The following is a 17,015-nucleotide window of genomic DNA, read 5'->3' on the forward strand; positions in this document are numbered from 1 at the left end:
CCACGTGGGGTGATGCGTGTCCCATAACATCCCGCCCTGACGACGTCGCGCTACAAGATTGATGAGCGTAGTCGGTTGGGGAGTGTGACCTAGCGCCTATCATACGCGCCCCTTCCACCACCACCACCTCCTCCTCTGCCTCCCCTCCTACCACCGCCACGACCTCCTCCACCTCCGCCTCCGCCTCCGCCGTATCCGTCGTGGGGCCTGTAGTTGTCATCCTGCCTTCCTCCACCGCCACCGCCACCGCCACCGCCGCCAGGCCTGTAGTTATCATCTCTCCTGCCACCGTATCCTCCTCCTCCTCCTCTGCCACCACCACCACCGCCACCGCCACCGTATCCGCCACCACCACCACCGCTGTTCTGCGGCGGACCGCCATATCCCCCGTAGCCGGCAGGCATGGGGGGGAACGCGCCGCCGAACTGCGGCGGGGGCGGGGGCTGCCATCCGTTCATCTGGGCGGCGAGGTGCGGCGGGGGCGGGACGCCGCCGGGGCCGGGCGGACCGCCGCCGGGGCCGCCGGGGGGGCCGCCGCGCTGCATGAAGGCCTGGGGGTCGAAGTTGGGGTTGAGGAAGCCGGCGATGGGGTTGTTGGGGTTCATGTTGGGGGGTTGGTTGTTGTTGTGGCTGTTGTTGTTGTTGTTGTAGCCACCGCCGTTGTTGTTGTAGCCGCCGCCGCCGCCACCACCACCGCCGCCGCGGTGGTTGTTGTGGCGAGGGGGCCCGCCTTGCCACCGGTTCTCGTTGTGCGAGTGGAAGCCGCGGTCGCGACCACCACCACCGCCGCCGCCGCCGTGGCGAGCGCGGTTGCGGACACCGTGGATTTCATCCTGGGTGAGGGCGGGAGGGGCGAATTGCACGCCGCGGAGGAGCTGGGACTTGTGGACGTTCTTTGACTTGGGCATTTCGTAGTGGACGCTGATAGGATCGTTAGTTGGGACCGCGGTGGCGGGACTGGAAAAGACTCTTGACTTACCTGATTGACTGGTCCTCCTCCAAGTCTGGCATACCTTTGCTGTCCAGAGGGAAGACGAGAGAGCTTTGTGGCAGATAATCGTCGTTCTTTGTGACTGTGCCTGCAAGCCCTTCGCTAATCTGAGGATTCAGTACGTGCTGAGGTTCGCCCTGCTTCTTCGAGTACCATTGCTGAGCAACCTCTTCGTAGAGAGGGTGACGGGTGGAGAATAGAAGCACTTCTTTGCCAAACTCATTGCGAGCCGCCTCGTCCGGGGTGAGTAGCGGGTACTTGGTAGCCATGGCATCCAGTAACCTCTTCTCGTCAATGAACGGAAGGATGGCAACACCTTGCCAGGCCATCTTCTTGCCATTGAGATCAACCCGGAAATCTTCGGGGTAAAAGTCAATGATTTCGCTATCCGCCTCTTCCATGAGCGGCCTGAACACCGGTGGAATAGCGTGGTTGGACGCAGCAGGCAAGACACCCATGAGCTGTTCGTAGGGACGGAAGGGCTGTCCCTTCTCAAACTTGAGCTCCATCTTGTCGAGATCGACGAAGTCTTGAGCAAAAGGAGCGTAGTGGTGAGGATAGTACCATGTCCAAGAAGCGCAGCCCTGCAGGTAGTACAACAGCACCCAAGCGAGACCCTCAGCATAGTCCCGCGCAACCTGATGGCGGAATTCCAGATCCTTGGGATCGACGTGGAATTTCTGTTCATAGTACCGGTCCATGTAGCCATCCTCCCACATTTTTACGGTGTCCTCCGGAGGTTCGTCGGGCTTGACCGCAGGTGAAGCGACATCCGGCGTGTTACGGCCAGGAGTGCTAGAATCATCTTCTAGAAGTTCCGCCTTTCTTTTGCCAAGGGCAGATGGCGGAGTCGCGGTAGCATCACCACCAGGAGTGTCCGGAACAGGAGCTTCCTCCGCGTTGCCGTTCTGGCCAGCAGCAACAGAGACAGTCTCAGGCTTCTTACCAAGCAGCCCCTCTTTCAGGGCAGCAGCTGCGCTCTTGTTTGCGACGTTGGCTTGGCCTTGGAAAATGGCCTTCCTGTTGACGAAATTCTCATGGGTCAGACTCCTCGCTTCCTTTGACTGAAGTTCTCCGGGACTGAACATGGGAAGATTGGCGAAGTTTTCAGCAGTCTCGCCCTTCTTGCCCTTTCGAGCAGTAGGGGAGTTGTTCTGCTGATTGCCATCTCCTCCCTGCGCGAATCTTGCACCGCCATTCCTCCTCTCTTCTTGCAATTTCCTGCGCTTCTGGGCAGCTTCCCTTCTATCCTCGGTCTCTTTGCGGCGCTTGAAGATGCCGTCCTCCAACTTCGCCAGACCTTGCAAGATTATCTGAGCGCGGCCCATGTCAACATGGCCATCCTTCGTGACGTATCCACCCATTTCAGGCAAGTTCTCGCGCCAAATGTTGATCAAAGTGTCGATACCTCCCTCTCTAATCTCAAGACTTGGGAGATGTGGCAAGAAATCGTTTCCGACGAAGAAGCACATGAAGACCCAGTCGTCTAGGGTGCGCTCCAGATCAAAGGTAAAGCCTTGGTTGTCAACCTTGAGCTCGGCTGCGAGGTACTCACGGAGGATGGACACATGGAGCCAAATGAACGGTTTCTTGGTAACCTTGTTCTGCTTGACGTCATGGTCGTCCTCCTTCTTCTTGATCTCGCCACGGCATTGGTCTGCGTAATGGCCTACCTGTCCGCAGCGTCTACATGTCCTAGGTTTGGCGTCGTTGGCGAACACATCCTCACGTAGGACACGGAAGTGGGGCTCATGCGTCACAAGACCCAACATGATCAAATCGGCATCGAGACCGTAGATAACGTGGCGGGTGTTGGGGTCATGGTATGGAGACCGGCGCTGAGAGCGCACAAACTCCATGATCTTATGCTCACCCTCTCCAGGAACAGTCGCATCGGAGATGATGACCTTGAGCTTCTCCCAAGCAGGGTCGGTGTTGAGCTTGTAGGCGCACCAGTAACGAAGACTCTGGGCCAGAATATCCATGAAGGGAGTCCCTGGGGTAATGGAGTTGCTGTCCCAAGTCTTCTTGACGATCTTGGCCTCGGCGCTATCGTCATTTTCGCTCTCGCCCTTCTTTTGGTTCTGTGAAGCGAGCATCTTCGCAAACTCGGCGGCATCCGCATCCTTTTGCTTGGCATCCTGGACGGCGCGGAAACGGCGGGAGCGCTGTTGGTTCATCTTTGCGCGCGGGGCGACACCGTCTGCCACCTTGTTAGCACGGGTGTGTCGTATGGGATGGAGAGGGAAGCTGGAAGAAAAGCAGCCGTACCTCCCTCAGCTTTGCGTCATCCGTGGGATAATGAAGCTGTCCTTAGGGAGGCACCGGAGACATTCAGACCGTCTGGGCATTCGTCACATACCAACAGCAATCATTAGCAGCTTGCGCGGGCGCACCATGTTGACGACGCGGTCGGTGTATTTGAAGATCTCGATCATCATCTGCTCCTCGTTCTCCGGCGGGTCCTTGTCCTCTGGATGCGAACACGGATGGACGATGCCGTTCATATCGAGATAAAGGTTGTCCATCTCCTCCCCATTGGGATTGGGCTTTGTGGCGTCAACGGGTTCAACGGTGCCATCGGGATATTCGACAGGCTCGGCCTCGACGACGGGCGAGATGATCTTGGGGTACTTTTGCGAAAGCCATCGGAAGAGCGCGGGAACACCCATGGTGACGGCGGGGCTCGAGCGACGAGCACGAAGCTGGCGTGGCGGCGGGTGTGGGTTGCGACGTGAGCCGTGGCCGAAGGCTTCAGCGCGGAGGCGAAACTAGGTCGAGAGAAAGGACGCGTCGTGGGCGACGCCCGTGGAGTGGACTTAGGCGGAAACGGCGCGCTGGTAGTGCATTCCGCGTGGGGGGCGAACTGCACAAAGAGCGGGTGTCGGTGGTGACGGAGGTCGCGTCGGTGGATTGTCTTTAAGGTTGCGCCAAAAGTGCAAGCGGCAGATGCCGACCGACGGGGCTCAATTCCGCAGGGCTGTCGCTTCCCCGGAACTCTGGACAGCTTGCGGCATCACCAGCTTCGCCTGTCACCGCTCGACTAGTGCTGCCCCTCGACCTCGCACTCCCCCATTCGTGCCATGGCCCTGCAGTAACCCGACCAGCGATCCTTCTCCACGCCCACGCCTCCGTCGCCGCCCAGAATGTTGCGCATGCTCGAGGCGCAGGCGCCTGCCAAACAGACGGCCACCGACACCATCAATACCCTCTGCAGCCGTCTCGCCAGCGCCACTCTCCTTGAGGATCGCCGCGCTGCCATCCTTGGCCTGCGCAGCTTTGCGAAGGAGTATCCCGCTTCCGTTGCCTCGGGCTCCCTGCGCGGCCTGATCGCTGCTCTCACAAAAGATGCGGAGGATCTGGATACCATAAAGGTCGTGCTGGAGACATTGTTGATGCTCTTCAACCCGGACGAGAATAGCGTACGTAGCAATCATTCATCCGCGAGCCTGGTCTGTATTGATGACTGTGTGCGCGATAGCCCGAAGCCTCTGAAGACATCTCGTTGTGGCTGGCCGACGAATTCACTCAAGTAAGCTCGTTGCTCAACGCCGATTAACTCGTACTGAGCTTATGCTAGCGGCAAGATAACATCACCCTACTTCTTGACCTCCTCGAGGCCACCGACTTTTACTCGCGCCGCTACGCCCTGAAGCTTCTCAAAGCTATCTCGGAGCTGCGCCCTGAAAGAACTCAAGAGTGCATCTTATCCGCTCCCCTTGGTATACCTAGGCTCGTTGCCGCATTGGATGACCCCCGTGATGCCGTGCGCGATGGTACGACTTGCAGGATGCCGTAGACCGCCGCGATCTCGAAGGCTGACATGGCTTGCAGTTGCGCTGGATCTCCTCATCGACCTTACTCAGTCCTCGACCGAGCTGCAGAAGATTGTCGCATTCCAGAATGCCTTCGAGAAGATCTTCAATCTTGTTGAAGGTGATGGATCCATAAGACAAGGAAGCATTGTGACCCAGGACTGCCTCACACTAACGGCGAACCTCATTCAATACAACCCATCCAATCAACTGGCCTTCAGGGAATCTGGTTGCGTGCCGAAACTGGCTGCACTTCTGACCAATGGCGTCGAGGTCCCCCGGCCCACGAACCCCGAGGAGGAGGTATGGGAAAGTCCGCACAAAGAAAAGAACCTGTTCGGCCTGCTGGCAGTTCTCCGCATGTTCCTGGTGAAGGGCAGCATGGGCACGGCCGCCAATCAGGACGCGTTCCACAAACACGGCATTTTACAGCAGGCCCTTGAACTTTCCTTTGACCACACAGTGTCCGTTCCTGTCAGGTCACAAGCTCTGTACGTTTGCGCAGATGCCATCAGGGGAAACGCGAGGCTACAAGAGATCTTTGCTCAGACTCAAGTCGCAATCTCAGATTACGAGCACAGCAATCAACCCAACGGGGAGAGGATACAAAACGGTATCTCGCAAGTGCACGTCATCGAGGCTCTGTTGCATCTCATCCTTGGCGCTTCGTCTGTGCAGATGTTTGATGCTCGTTTTGCTGCGTGCGAATGTCTTAAGGCATACTTCTATAACCATGACCAGACGGGCAGGCATTTCCTTAACCATGCTGTAAACGTACACCTTGCCGGGGAGGAGGACACTGCCAATGTCGTCACTACATTGGTCCGCGGTCCGCAGAGCTTCCAGACTGTAGATTCCTATCGCCTCTGGTTTGCAGCCGTTGTAACATTCCACCTTCTTTTCGAGAACCCGGATGCCAAAAGCCTTCTGATGGGCGTCGTCGAGGGCGATGCAGAGAGTGGAGAAGAAGTCGTCACATGCATTCAGGAAATGAGCAGCAACCTCATCAGCGGTCTTCAAAATGGCGAGGACGAAAGAGTGATTATCGGCTATCTAATGGTCCTCTGTGGATGGCTCTTCGAAGACTCCGATGCAGTCAACGATTTCCTCGGAGAGGGAGCTAGCATCCAGACCCTTGTCACGACTGCGGCAAGAACGACCACGGACAAGCCGGTGATTAGAGGTCTCTGTGCTGTTCTGCTTGGCATAATCTACGAATTCTCTACCAAAGACTCACCCATTCCTCGACGCGAGCTGCAGCCTGTTCTGCTCAACAGCTTGGGACGGGAAAAGTATCTGGATGCTATAACGCAACTCCGAACACATCCCTTTGTACGCGAATTTGAAGTCATGCCTCAGGGTGGCGCCGCTGCGTTTGGTGGAAACTTACCCGATGTCTTCTTCGACAGCACGTTCGTAGACTTTCTCAAGGATAACTTCAGCAGACTCTCGCGTGCCATCGACAGAGATCCGGGGATCGAGATTCAGCAAAACCCACAAGGCGTGGATCGAGACTTGGTCGATACTATCCGCGGGCAACTTGACGAGAAAAGCAAAGCATTGGAGAGTGCAGAATCGAAAATGCTGTTCGTGGAAAGACAACTCAACGAGGAGCAAGCGAATCACAAGAAAGACCTGGACACAGCCACCACCGAGATCAACCGCATAAAGCATGTCAACGAGGCGTTGCAGCGCAATCACGAAGCCGACGTGGCACAACGGGAGGCTGCACACTCAGCTGCACTGCAAAGATTGGAGGAACACCAGCGCCAGCAGATGGGAAGCCTCAATGCTCAGCTGCAACAGAAGCAAAGGGAAGCGGCCGGACAGGCAGCCAGCGCCAAACAACAGCATGACCGGGAAGTCGCACAGCTAAGGCGCGAGAGAGCAGAGCTCGAGGAAAGGAGCAAGAAGACTGAGTCTAGCCTGCAAGCAAGATGCGCTCAAGCCGAAGCCGCGCTTGAGGAAGCAAAGAAGAAATGGGCTGAGTTGCAGACGAACTTCGACAAGACGCAGGCCGAGCTCACAGCCGCGCAAAAAGCGAGCTCAAGCTTCGAGGAAAGGAGCAAGAAGGCTGAGTCTAGCCTGGAATCTACTACCAAGCAGCTGAAGGAAGTCGAATTGAATCTCAGCCGTACTGGTGCCGACCTGTCGGCTGCGCAAGGCACTGTTGCAAGCCTGGAAGAGACAGTACGCCGGAAGACGGTGCAGGTCGAAGAGCTCACGCGCAAGGTGGAGCAGCTCGAGAAGGCTGTCGAAACAAGCAAGACAGAGCTCAGGGATGTGAAGGCCCAGTCGCAGAAGCATGAGAATGCAGCAAGGTCGACCGACTTCGCATTGAGAGAAGCTCAGGACCAACTTAAGGAGGCCCAGGAGAAAGTCAAGGAGGCCCAGGAGAAGGTCAAGAACGTGCAAGACGAGCTCGCGGAGAAGGAGGAGGCCCGAGCGTCTGCACAAGGCGAGCTCGACGATATGCTCATGGTTCTATCAGACCTAGAGGAGAAACGGGCGAAGGACAAGGTAGGAGGCACTTCCGATGTATACATTTGGATGGGTGGCGCTAACCTGCACAGAAACGCCTCAAGGAACTGGGTGAGGAAGTGTCGGACGGAGAGGACGAAGATGACGAGGACGAGGACGAGGATGAGGACGAGGAGGGTGAGGAAGAATAGGGCAAGGGCGAGGGCGATGGGTGAGCAGCTGCGAATGCAAAAAGTCATGGATGCCGTGTGATGATGCTTGCTGTGACAAGTTTGTGCCTGATGATGCCTGACTCCGTGGATCGGCGTTGGTCTGACTCACCCTCACCGCCCGGAAGTGTCGTCGCGACCGGAAATTTGAAAGTCGAGCGCAACCCCGCCATCAACACCAACGCCTGCCCCGCAACGCCTCTTGCGTCCTCGAAGCCCCCGCTCCGCTCGGCACGCAGAAGGCCGCCACATCGCCATGTCCATCTCTTTTCCCAAGGAGGAGGAGCGTATCCTCGCCCTCTGGAGAGAGATCGATGCCTTCCGCCGCCAGGTCGAGCTTTCCAAGGGCAAGCAGCCCTACACCTTCTACGATGGCCCGCCCTTCGCTACCGGCCTGCCGCATTACGGCCATTTGCTCGCATCCACCATCAAGGACATCATCCCGCGCTACTGGTCCATGAAGGGCCGCTATGTCGAGCGTCGCTTCGGCTGGGACACCCACGGCGTGCCCATTGAGCACGAGATCGACAAGAAGCTGGGCATGAGCGGCAAGGATGCCGTTGAGAAGCTGGGTCTGGCTCAGTACAACGAGGAGTGTCGCGCTATTGTCATGCGCTTCGCCGCCGAATGGCGTCAGACTATCGACCGTCTGGGTCGCTGGATCGACTTCGACAATGACTACAAGGTGCGTGCCGACGCGCCGTTCTCAAGTGCCAATCGCTGACATTCTGTGCAGACAATGAACCCCCAGTTCATGGAGTCCGAGTGGTGGGTCTTCAAGCAGCTGTTCGACAAGAACACCGTCTACCGCGGCTTCAAGGTCATGCCCTACTCGACCGCCCTCAACACCCCGCTTAGCAACTTCGAGGCTCAGCAAAACTACAAGGATGTCCAGGATCCCGCTGTCGTCATCTCATTTCCTCTCCTCGACGACCCCAACACCGCCTTCCTTGCCTGGACCACCACGCCCTGGACCCTGCCCTCGCACACCGGCCTCGCCGCCAACCCCGCCTTCGAGTACGTCAAGATCCTTGACGAGGCATCGGGCAAGCACTACATCCTCCTCGAATCGCTGCTGAAGACACTCTACAAGGATCCCAAGAAGGCGAAGTTCAAGATCGTGGAGAAGATTCAGGGCAAGTCGATGGAGGGCTGGAAGTACGAGCCGCCGTTTGACTACTTCAAGGCCGAGTTCAAGGACTTTGGTTTCAAGCTCTGCCTTGCGGACTACGTTACGGCTGATAGCGGTACCGGTATCGTCCACAATGCACCGGCCTTTGGTGAGGACGATTATGCTGTCTCGCTCAAGGAGGGCATCATCACCGAGGCCCGTCCGCCGCCGAACCCCGTGGACGAGACTGGCCTTTTCACCGCTGAAGTTCGCGACTTCGCTGGCCAGCACGTGAAGGAGGCGGACAGGGCTATCATTAAGCACCTGAAGGCAGCTGGACGTGTCGTTGTCGACAGCCAGGTTACTCACAGTTATCCTTTCTGTTGGCGCTCCGATACCCCGCTTATCTACCGCGCCGTCCCGTCGTGGTTCGTTAGGATCCCGGAAATCATTCCGGACATGCTAAAGGGCATCGAGGAGTCTCACTGGGTCCCCTCCTTCGTCAAGGAGAAGCGCTTTGCTAGCTGGATCGCCAACGCTCGCGACTGGGCTGTCTCCCGTAATCGTTACTGGGGCACACCCATTCCGCTCTGGTGCAGTGACGATTTCAAGGAGGTTGTCTGCATCGGCAGTATCGAGGAGCTGAAGGAGCTGAGCGGCTACGAGGGCGAGATCACTGACCTGCACCGCCACCACATCGACCACATCACGATCCCAAGTAAGCAGGGCAAGGGCGTGCTGAGGAGGATACCCGAGGTGTTCGACTGTTGGTTTGAGTCGGGAAGCATGCCTTACGCTTCTCAGCACTACCCCTTCGAGAACAAGGAACATTTCAACGCTTCTTTCCCTGGTGATTTCATCGCTGAGGGCTTGGACCAGACCCGTGGTTGGTTCTACACCATGACGGTTCTCGGTGTCCATCTCTTCGGCAAGCTTCCATTCAAGAATTGCGTTGTCAACGGCATTGTCCTTGCGGAAGATGGCAAAAAGATGTCGAAGAGGTTGAAGAACTACCCCGACCCTTCAAAGATCATGGACGAGTATGGCTCTGATGCCCTTCGTCTCTACCTGATCAACTCCCCTGTCGTGCGTGCCGAGCCCCTGAGATTCAAGGAGGCAGGCGTGAGAGAGATTGTTTCGAAGGTGCTCCTTCCGCTGTGGAACAGCTACAACTTCTTCGAGCAGCAGGTCGCTCTCCTGAAGAAGGTGGCAAATGTTGACTTCAAGTTCGACCCCAAGATCCAGGAGTCGAACACCAATGTCATGGACCGTTGGATTTTGGCCAGTTGCCAGAGTCTGCTCAAGTTCGTCAACCAAGAGATGAATGGCTACAGGCTGTACACTGTCGTCCCGAGGCTGTTGGGCCTCATCGAGAACACAACCAACTGGTACATCAAGCTCAACCGTCGCCGCCTAAAGGGCGAGTATGGTATGGATGACACCATCCATGCTCTGAACACCCTGTTCGATGTTGTCTTCACCCTTGTCCGCGGTCTCGCACCCTTCACACCTTTCCTCACCGACAACATCTACCAACGCCTTCTTCCTCTTATTCCCGATAACCTGCGCGCCGAGGACCCGCGCAGCGTCCACTTCCTTGCTTTCCCCGAGGTTCGCGAGGAGCTCTTCGATGAGGCTGTGGAGCGTCGGGTTGGCCGCATGCAGGCAGTCATTGATCTGGGCCGTGTTTCGCGTGAGCGCCGCAACATTGGGCTGAAGACTCCGCTGAAGACGATCATCATCATCCACCCAGACCAGCAGTACCTTGACGACGTCAAGAGCCTCGAGGGCTACATCTGCGAGGAGATGAACGTGCGCGACCTCATCCTCTCGTCTGATGAGGACAAGTACAATGTCCAGTACTCGGTTTCGGCCGACTGGGCTGTTCTTGGCAAGAAGCTCAAGAAGGATGCTGTCAAGGTCAAGAAGGCTCTGCCTTCATTGAGCAGTGACGATGTCAAGGGCTATCTCAAGGCGGGTAGCATCACTGTCGACGGCATCCAGCTTGGCCCCGAGGACCTCGTTGTCAAGCGCGGTCTCAAGGAGGAGGGTGCGTCGAAGGCGCAGGAGGTCAACACGGACAACGATGTTTTGATCATCGTCGACTGCGAGACGTACCCCGAGCTCCAGCAGGAGGGTATCGCGCGTGAGATCATCAACCGTGTCCAGCGTCTGCGCAAGAAGGCCGGCCTTGTCCCCACCGACGACGTTGGCATGCAGTTCCGCATCCTTGGCGATCCGGATAAGGTCGGCCTTGAGGGCGTGTTCGAGAGTCACGCTAGCATGATGGAGAAGGCGTTGAGGAGACCACTGGACAAGCACGTTGTTACGGAGGTGGAGGGCAAGGGCCCGGAGGCGGTGAAGAACGACGAGCTCATCTTGGAGGAGGAGCAGGAAGTCCAGAAGGCAACGTTCATGCTTAGATTGGTGAAGTTGTAGAGCGATTTGCCTAGATGAGGATGGACCAAAAAAAAAGTACCACGTGAACAAAGAAATCAAAAGATGAGGGAAGATGTAGATAGATCTTTCTGGAACGAGAATTGAATTTATGCCTTATGCCGTACGCGTCTACGATGTTCTCTGAGAGTCTGCTTTAAAAAATATTGCATATACTGGATGTACTTCACTCCAGGGCATGGGTCTGCGGAGGAAGCTTCAAAGAATATTGGATTGATCTGTTTCTTGGTTCACCCTTTGGTTATGATTTCTTAACAGCAGCCTGCGAATGCGGATCGAGTTAGACAAGCAGTGGCTGTGTTCAGGCGAGAGGGAAGTTATACCAGATAACAGTCCTTTAATCTCAAGAATTCCTTGGCGCACATGTCTTTGTGAACGTTGTTGTAGTCGGCCAGGATACATTTTCCGTACGCGGCGCTCTGGAGCGAGTCGTCAGGTGGGTGCTGCATCCCAGGGATTTTCGGGCAGGGTCATACCTCGACGGAGCACTTGGCGGCGGCCGATGCAACCTTCTCAATGGGACGCGTCCGGCCTGGCATTTTTGCGGAGGATGCGAGTGAATGGCGGAGATGGTTCAGTGTTGCGGGGCGATGTCATGACTGCCGCCTCAAACGCGGCAAACACGCCAAGAGCCGGGGCTGGGCGCGTGTCGGGCTGCTCCACTGCTCCACTGCTGGCACGCGTCTCGGCCTTTGCGCTGCGCAACACCACAACACCTACTGTTTCCCCGCACGCGCCAATTCTTCCACGATCTTTTTTTGCTTCCCTATGCTAATGATTGGTACCTTGATTCGAGCGCATTGGAGTACTGATGAATGCCATCTCATGAGCCACGACTACCCTCCCGCCACCGCCCTAATACCGCGCGCGCCGCTCGCATGCAGAGCATTGCGACGACGAAGCCGAACCAACTGCGACACCCTACGAAAGGATAACCGACCCTCACCCAGCCTCACACCCTAACGAAAACCGAATGCCCTCCTCCCGGCAACAACATCCCCACCATGGCTTCCCCCAGCAACCCGTCCAGCCTGGCCCTGCCTACAACGAAGACACTTTCCTCCCGCTCACCAACCAAGATGTCGAGGTCCTATACACCATCGTCACCACGGCCCAGCGCCTGCATCGCTCCTCCGCCACAGCGTTGCCGCCATACCGCGCCCTCTTCACCGCCTACGACCATGTCCTGGCCGACCGCCGCATCGACCCGAACCAGGACCGCGTGTACTTCCGCTTCCTGCTGCGCATGCGCGGCGTCGACGCCAGCACCGTCGCCGCCAGCGACGCCGACGATGGAACGCGCACGCTGTATGGCCGGTTCGAGATGCTGTTGGCGGAGATGGGCATACAGCTGGAGGTGGATGAGGGAGGCCCATCGGGCCTCGTGGTGGAAGACGAGGCCGTCGTCGACGACGACGACTACGACGACTTGTATGGAGGAGCCGAGGACGGCGCAGCCGCCGCTGTCGGAACGCCCACCCTCCCGCCGCTGTCTCGGCGCGCGAGCTTCGATGATACGACCTTTCATCGGAGTAGGCGGTGGGACGACGATGCGGATGATGAGGAGGAGGACGATGCGGCGCCGAGGAGCAGACGGTCTAGAAGCAGGGCGTCGGATGTCGTGTCGTCGCTCTCTAGGCCGAGGCGCCCCAGTAGCAGGGTGTCTGATACCGCGGCCTTCTCGCGGCGTCGACGTTCGAGCGATCGAACCGGCCCTGGTGCTGGTGCCGTCGGTGCCGCTGGTGCGGCGCGATCAGCCATGCATTCGGGATTTCCGCACCGAGGGAGGAAGCTGAGCTCGAGGAACCTCGCGCAAGCGGTGGAGCATGCGCGACGGATCAGTCGACAGGGACGTGAAAGGACTCGATCGCAGTCGAGCCAAGGGAGCCTTCGGATTACGAGGACGGAGGAAATCCAAAGGCCTGTGCGCGAGCCCGGGTTCTACGACGTGGACGACTTGAGCACGGTGCCGTCCCGACGCTCGTCCATTTCTGGTCCAGTTCCGGATGGACAGCACTTTGTCCCGCCCGAGATGCTCTATAGACCGTCGCCGACGCAGATGCTGGCGGACGCGGACACGTTCCTGTACGCGAGGACGCTGTTTGCTGCGCGGCGAGCGTTGCACACGTGGCGTGACCAGGCCATGGCCCTGCGCGAGCGGGGCGCGCAGATGGAAGAAGAGGCCGATCTCTTCAACAAGAAAAAACGCGCCGAAGCTGCATTCGAGTCTTTGAGCGTCACCGTAAAGGCACGGCGAGTCGAACGCGAAACGGAGCGGTTCTACGAGCACAACTATTTGCGGGTCGTACATACCTTCGAACTGAACCTCAAATGGCGAACATTGTCCCATTGGTACAAGAATACGGAGAGAGCCATTCGGTTGACTAATCGAGCTCGTGCGCTCCTGCTCAGGAAGAAGCTGTGGAACGCTTGGTACGAACAGACCGTGATCGAGCAGGAGAAAGTACGTCGATTCAAGCTCAAGAAGTACTTCAAAACATGGCGGGACAGGTACGACACTATCAAGGTAAATGAAGAGATGGCCGAGACCGAGCACGCGACGCATGTCATTCAGAACACTTTGATGGCTTGTTTCCGGGAGTTTGCAGCGCGGAAGGCTTCTAAGATGTATGATGACAGACTTCTGCGAAGGGTGTGGGCGATTCTGGCCGATAAAGTGTCATTCGTCACAGAAAGGCAAGCTGCCGTTGACCTGATGGTCCAGCGGGACATCAAGAGCAGGGTGTTCCATCTCATCGCGAACAAGATGCTCAACCTTCAATCCATGGATCCCATCGCGCAGGATTTCCGAGAGCAGAATCTCCTTGCTCGAGCTTTCGGCAGCGTCAAAAGGCAAGCGCAGCTTCAGCCGCTGGAGAGACAATTGACGCAGTGGGTCATGCAGTCTCGCGTACGGAAGGCTTTTGCCGTTTGGCATGTGCGTGCCGACCAATCTGTAATAGCTACGAGGCTCGACCGGAGACGTATCCTGGGCAACGCTTTTACTGCGTGGAACGACAACACGCGCTGCTCTGCGCTGAGAGCACGTGTTGATAGTCGTGTCCTACTTGAATCGCTTCGCAAGTGGCTACTCGAGGCTCGAGCCTCTCTATTCATCCGAGTCCGGAAGGCCAGAAAAAGAGAGCGCGTTTTCCGACAATGGACGGAGATGGTTGAAGATCAAGCGTCGCGCCTCACACGTGCGGAGCGCATGTTGATTGCCTCTCAAGACGCCCGACTGAAGCGGAAAACTTTAGGCCATCTTCGCGATGTTCTTGAGGACCGAAGGCAGCACGAAGCTCAGGCCTTGGCACACTATGAGCCTTCTCTCATAAAGAAGATATGGCCGAAGTTGGTGGAGCGGCACGAGCATCTCCAGCAACTCGACCGGTGGGGATCGGATGCGCAGTTCTACACCGTTTCCACCCATGTCTTGAGGAGATGGAAAGAGAACACACACCAAGCCCAGAAGATACGGAGACGTGAGGCTTATGCCACTATCAGACGTCGTACCAAGCTGTCCATGGCAAGACGTGCATTCGAGAAATGGCGTGGCAAGACCTTGGCTATCGAGTTTATGGAGCGCCAGGCACAAGAACTGCAGGAAAATGCCATCCTGCGGACCGCGACACGACAGCTGAATCATTGGCATGAGAGGACGGTATCCGTCACTCTGAGCGTGGTGACTGCGGAGAACTTCCGTGATCGGGCGGCTGGCACGCGTACTATGAACACCTGGCGTTCCAGGCTCCAGGAAATCTCCAGACATGAGGAGAAGGCCACGACGTTCATGAGAGTGCACGTTGAAGTCGAGGCGAGCGCGTGTCTGAAGAAACTCAACTGGCGCCTTTTCCAGGTACAGCGGCAAAGCCAATCGGGCTATGCGTTGGCCGAGCGGAACCTCGAGAAACACATGAAGCAAATGCTGCGGACTTGGATAGAGCGGATGCATCACAACAGAGACCTTCGAGCCCAGGCCGCGCCCATCTTTGAGGACAGAGAGGACCAGGCGGTCACGCTCGACCGGCGGAGCGAGGAGATGTTGGATCTCACCGGCGAGAGGGAGGCGGATCCCGATGCCGTCATCGCTCGGAACCAGCGTTGGACTCCATTTGACGTCGGCGATCTCAGGCTCAGCCTCAACTTTGACTCCAACCGTCCAGAACTCGAACCAAGACTACCAAACCGCACGTCGTCTCCCGAGAAGCGGAACCCGCTCGCCAGGACCATCAGGAACTCCGACACTGCCTTCGCATCTACCCCCTTACCCGCGTATCTGCGCTCGCCCTCCAAACGCAGCACCGTCAAGGCAAGGCTAGCAGCTCTCTCGCTCAGCACGACCAACGAGAACCGACCCCCTCACCCACTATCCCAAGCTGCCGCCGCCGCTACCACCCCCGCGCCCGCCCGCGGCGTCCCATCTTTCACCTCCTCCGCCGCCGCGTACCCCTCCACCACCGCGCCATCCTATTCCAACTCAACCTTCGCACTCAACACCCACACCGGCAGCACGACGCCCATGGTGGCCCCGGCCGGCTTCGGCACCTTCGGCCCCTTCGGCGGCAGCAGAGCTGGCCCCCCAGGAACCGCGCCGCCAGCCATGAGGAGGACATCGAAGGCGGCGGCGGCGGCGGCGGCATCCGACGTCAACGACGACGACGGTGACGACGACGATGCCAACACCGACGACAACGCCGACGCCACCACCGTCCCCCCGCCAACGACCAACGACGGAGCCGGCAACAACAACAACAACAACAACAACAACAACAACAACAACAACAACAGCGGCACAAAGCACAACTTCGGCGCCAGCACCATGATCGCAGCCACGCCGGCGCCAGCTACGGCTACGGCTACGGCCACGAACCCGATGACCACCGCCAGCAGCAGACCGACGGCCATCACGCCTTTTGCGAGGAAGTTGACGGCGCAGGGGTACCATGCCGGCACGACCCCGGCGACGGGGAGAGACGAGGGCGTGAGGGGTCGGGGCAGGGCGGGCGGCAGGGCGGCGGAAAGAGGTGGTGCCGCCGGTGCCGGTGCCGCGTATGGTGGCGTGGTGGGGTTGGGGCTGGCGTCGTCGGGGTTCGGGCTCGGCGGGTTCGGCGGGTTCGAGGACATCGAGGAGGATGATCGGAGTCCTCGGGTGGTGGGGGAGGAGGAGGAGCGGCAAAGTAGGGAGAGTTCGCCGTGAGGAGGGCGGGTGGGTGGGTGGGGTACTCGTCTGATTGGTTGGGAGGGGTGGAGGCGGAGGGGGGGTTTTTTTTTTGGGCTGCTATTTTGCTTGTTGAGTCTACCGTCGTGGTCTGAGTGGTTTGATTGGATATTGGCCGTTTGCTGGATTAGCTCGTGGAGATACCCCATAGTCTTTTCTCTTCTTTTTTTGAGACTGCTCGCACACGGTTTACCGTTTTCGGTTCGGTCGGCGTTTGTTCGGCGGCATCGACTGATGTTTGTTTGCGGCGGCGGTTCATGGCCGCGTTCGTTGAGTTATCATTTCTTCTGAATGCTTACTGCGATGAGGGCGTGTCATTGCTGCGTATCAGGCGTTTAAAAACACACTTAGCTGTTTATGATGATCTACAATATTTTGTCTGAACTGCGTTGACCGGCTATGGCACTGCTTAAAACGGCACAGCAGGTTGATGCGAACTGAAACGAGCCGGGTAAAGTATAGAACCACTAGTCTCGACAGGGTGAAGCTTCGACGGAGTATCTACAGTAATGCGCACGGTGCTCCATGCGCCTCATTGGGGGAAAGGTGCTAAATCACACGACATGGGGTTCGGGAGCGAGGAGGATCCGGATTCGGGTTAGAACATACATGGTTTGCAGAGCATGTGAGGACAAGAGAGCGTGGGGCAATGTCCCGTATGTATTTAATAGTTCACCAACTGGTGGTACATGCATGTCCCTTTCATCGACGTCGACTTCTACAACTACCAGCC

General features: G+C 57.6%; 4 protein-coding genes across 4 annotated transcripts; 3 read left to right on the plus strand and 1 right to left on the minus strand.

Moving 5' to 3' along the window:
* Positions 1 to 89: 89 nt before the first annotated feature.
* On the minus strand, positions 90 to 3,663 carry BKCO1_5000021 (5-3 exoribonuclease 2; the record flags this gene model as incomplete). Its single annotated transcript, XM_020276612.1, has 3 exons — positions 90 to 921; positions 980 to 3,194; positions 3,354 to 3,663. 3 exons carry the CDS (start codon positions 3,661 to 3,663, stop codon positions 90 to 92), a joined length of 3,357 nt encoding a protein of 1,118 aa, XP_020127570.1.
* A 474-nt stretch (positions 3,664 to 4,137) lies between these two features.
* Positions 4,138 to 7,478, plus strand: BKCO1_5000022 (intracellular protein transport protein; the record flags this gene model as incomplete). The annotated part of the gene is made up of 5 exons (XM_020276613.1): positions 4,138 to 4,413; positions 4,473 to 4,523; positions 4,572 to 4,767; positions 4,826 to 7,326; positions 7,380 to 7,478. 5 exons carry the CDS (start codon positions 4,138 to 4,140, stop codon positions 7,476 to 7,478), a joined length of 3,123 nt encoding a protein of 1,040 aa, XP_020127571.1.
* A 274-nt stretch (positions 7,479 to 7,752) lies between these two features.
* On the plus strand, positions 7,753 to 11,046 carry BKCO1_5000023 (isoleucyl-trna synthetase; the record flags this gene model as incomplete). Its single annotated transcript, XM_020276614.1, has 2 exons — positions 7,753 to 8,181; positions 8,233 to 11,046. 2 exons carry the CDS (start codon positions 7,753 to 7,755, stop codon positions 11,044 to 11,046), a joined length of 3,243 nt encoding a protein of 1,080 aa, XP_020127572.1.
* A 991-nt stretch (positions 11,047 to 12,037) lies between these two features.
* On the plus strand, positions 12,038 to 16,261 carry BKCO1_5000024 (centrin-binding protein sfi1; the record flags this gene model as incomplete). Its single annotated transcript, XM_020276615.1, has 1 exon — positions 12,038 to 16,261. One exon carries the CDS (start codon positions 12,038 to 12,040, stop codon positions 16,259 to 16,261), a length of 4,224 nt encoding a protein of 1,407 aa, XP_020127573.1.
* Positions 16,262 to 17,015: the final 754 nt, after the last annotated feature.

This window comes from Diplodia corticola (genome assembly GCF_001883845.1).
Source record: "Diplodia corticola strain CBS 112549 chromosome Unknown scaffold50, whole genome shotgun sequence".
Taxonomy (NCBI): Eukaryota; Fungi; Ascomycota; class Dothideomycetes; order Botryosphaeriales; family Botryosphaeriaceae; genus Diplodia; species Diplodia corticola.